At 33.9% G+C, this 2,727-nt stretch overlaps 1 protein-coding gene across 1 annotated transcript; it reads right to left on the bottom strand.

Annotated features, from left to right (window-relative positions):
- Positions 1-643: 643 nt before the first annotated feature.
- LOC143631974 (uncharacterized) lies at positions 644-2,426 on the bottom strand. Its single transcript, XM_077100581.1, has 2 exons — positions 1,317-2,426; positions 644-1,231 (listed from the first exon to the last, which is right to left on the bottom strand). Exons 1-2 carry the CDS (start codon positions 2,424-2,426, stop codon positions 644-646), a joined length of 1,698 nt encoding a protein of 565 aa, XP_076956696.1.
- Positions 2,427-2,727: the final 301 nt, after the last annotated feature.

The following is a 2,727-nucleotide window of genomic DNA, read 5'->3' as shown; positions in this document are numbered from 1 at the left end:
CGCACAAACTAAAGCATTGTTCAAATAATCGTCACCCATTCGATAGCGTAAATCCGTCTTGATAAACTTTAATTTAGAAAAACACCTTTCAACAGTTGCAGTTGCAACCGGTAAAACCAAAGCTAGCTTCAATATCCGATAAACCAAAGGAAAAGAAAGATCTTTTCCGGTTTTCACCATTAGACGAGCAAGATCACGTATTCCATCCAATTTTGTAAATCTTTCATCTTCCTTTACCGAGTGATAGAAGACATTAAGCTCACCCAAAAGGCACCCTCTTTCTTTTGTAGTAAAATCGTTCTCATACATCTCAGAAAATGCAATTATCTTAGACGTGTCAAACTTAGAAAACCGGTCACAAGGATTTAAACCCGACATGTTTTCTAGCAAAGTAGCTGTTACCTCATTGAATTGATTTTCATATTCTTGAATTTGCATATCCAAAACCGTATTAAAAATGTCAACTTCAAAATGATGTCGATTAGTAATGACATTCTTTTGGTTTCTAGCCTTAGCATACGTTTCCGTCATATTTAAAATCTTGATATTGTTTTTTACACAAAAAGAAGTTACTTTTTCCAACATTGAAGCAAACCCGTTTTGCCTTAAATCATTCAATGCTCGTTTTGTTCCATTTATCAACTTAGCCGCTTCTAATAAGTCTTGACTTTTTTTCTAAAGATGTTTTGAAAGGACATTTGTGTGGCCTAAAATATCTTCCATCAAGTGTGCATAAAAAAAATTCAAGTTTTTTGAAATATGATAGAATACCTTTTGCATTAGATCGTTGTTGAGTAACATCTCCTTCTTTTTTAATATAACGTAGCACGTCAACAACTTCTGAAAATAATCTAAGCACACTTATGATTGTTCTATGATGAGAACCCCATCGCGTATCTCCAGCTCGTACAAGGGAAACCTCTTGGTTTAATCTTTTTCCGGTCTTAATTTCACCCTTTTCAATTTCTTTTTCTACTCTTTCTTTTTTTGCCTCCCGTATCATATCTTTTTGTTTGCAAGAAGCAGAAACCGTATTAACAATCATGGCAAGGTATTCATAAAAAGTTTTAACACCGGTATGTTTTTTTGCAACAGCCACAATCACTAACTGAAGTTGATGAGCAAAGCAATGTATGTAATGTGCTGACGGATTATCTTTCAAAATCAAAGCTTTTAACCCATTAAACTCTCCTCGCATGTTGCTTGCACCATCGTAACCTTGACCCCTAACCTGTTTTAACAAAATGAAACTATAAGATAAATTAAATAATCTCTATTAAAGTTTTTGTAATTAAAATATGAAACTTAATACTTACTTGATCTATGCTCAACTGGTTACTTGCTAATAAAGAAACAATGGCTTGTTTAAGAGTTGAGGAAGATGTGTCTTTCACATGAGCAATTCCAATAAAACTTTCTTTAACAATTCCAAGTTTATCAACATACCTCACGACTACAGCCATTTGTTCCTTTAAAGATACGTCACTAGACTCATCTACTAACAACCAAAAAACATTGTCTTTAATTTCTTCACAAATCATTTTGGTTACTTCTTTTGCAAAACATTCGATAATCTCTTTTTGTATTGATGGAGCTGTCAGCTTGTTATTCTTTTTTGCATTCCCTAATGTGTACTTACCAATATCCGGGTTATTTTCACTAATCAACTTTAAAGTTGCAAGAAAAAGACCTTTAGAAAAAGAGTCTTCCGATTCATTATGACCACGGAATGATAAAGAATTTTCTAGCAAGAATCTAGTACTACGAACAGAACCCATTAATCGAAACCGATTTCCAATCCTTTCTTCTTTACTTTGCTTATTGAATTTCTCATGAATGGATCGTTTTTGGTTTAAGAGATTGTCACATTTTTGCATCGCCTTATTATGATAGCTATCAACCATCCCAACATGTTCTTTTAAAGCACCTGGTTTACTCCAATTACAAAAGCCTTCAGTTGAAAACGTATCCCTTCCACCTTGATTACCAACGGTTTCTTTAAACAAGTAGCAACATAAGCAGTATGCCTTGTCAACTTTAATACTATACTCTAACCATGAATATTTATCAAACCATTCTACATTAAAACATCTCGGCTTACCATAATAGTCTTTGCACGGAAAGTTATGATTTCGTGGTTGAAAAGCCTTTTTAACAAGATAATGTCGTCTTATATCATCTCTTTGATTAGGATGATAACTAGCAATTGGTGGCCTATCAAAGGGATCCGAATGAAGATGATTCAAATCGATTGTATGTGGAATTGAAGGACTTGAAGTCGAAGGAATATTTGGACCAATATTATCATCATCATCTTGTTCTTGCACATTATTACCAATATTTGGACGTCCATCATTGTCGTCAAACTCTTGAAATTTTCTTTTAAAAAATTTTCCAATAAGAACTTGTTTTGAATGTGGCTTCATCTTCTAAGTTCCAAATACCCTAATTGCCTAATTATATAAGAAAGTAAGAGTACAATTTTAATTATAACCAAAGACAAAATAACAACTAAACTTAACAACCAAACCCTAACCAAAAGTCCAATTTCATCCCTTTTACATATAAACCCTAAAATAAAAAATAAGAACAAATGACAATACCTTTGAATCTTTGGCAGAGAAGGAGTGGCGATGGTGGCGGACGGCGGTGGTGGTCCGGTGGACCTGTTGGAGTGGCGACGGTGCATGTTATGTTAAACATAACTAATTTGGGAATAATGTGGTC

Source organism: Bidens hawaiensis, unplaced genomic scaffold, assembly GCF_021521415.1.
Source record: "Bidens hawaiensis isolate Kalapana, Puna unplaced genomic scaffold, B.hawaiensis_p1.1 tig00006302_1, whole genome shotgun sequence".
Classification (NCBI taxonomy): Eukaryota; Viridiplantae; Streptophyta; class Magnoliopsida; order Asterales; family Asteraceae; genus Bidens; species Bidens hawaiensis.
Note: the sequence above shows the minus strand (reverse complement) of the source record. Positions and strands in the feature narration are given on the sequence as shown.

Coding starts and splice junctions, on each gene's coding strand:
- LOC143631974 (XM_077100581.1), bottom strand. CDS start 2,426: ATGAAGCCACATTCAAAACAAGTTCTTATTGGAAAATTTTTTAAAAGA. Junction 1,232..1,316: donor ACCAGTTGAGCATAGATCAA/GTAAGTATTAAG, acceptor TTGTTAAAACAG/GTTAGGGGTCAAGGTTACGA.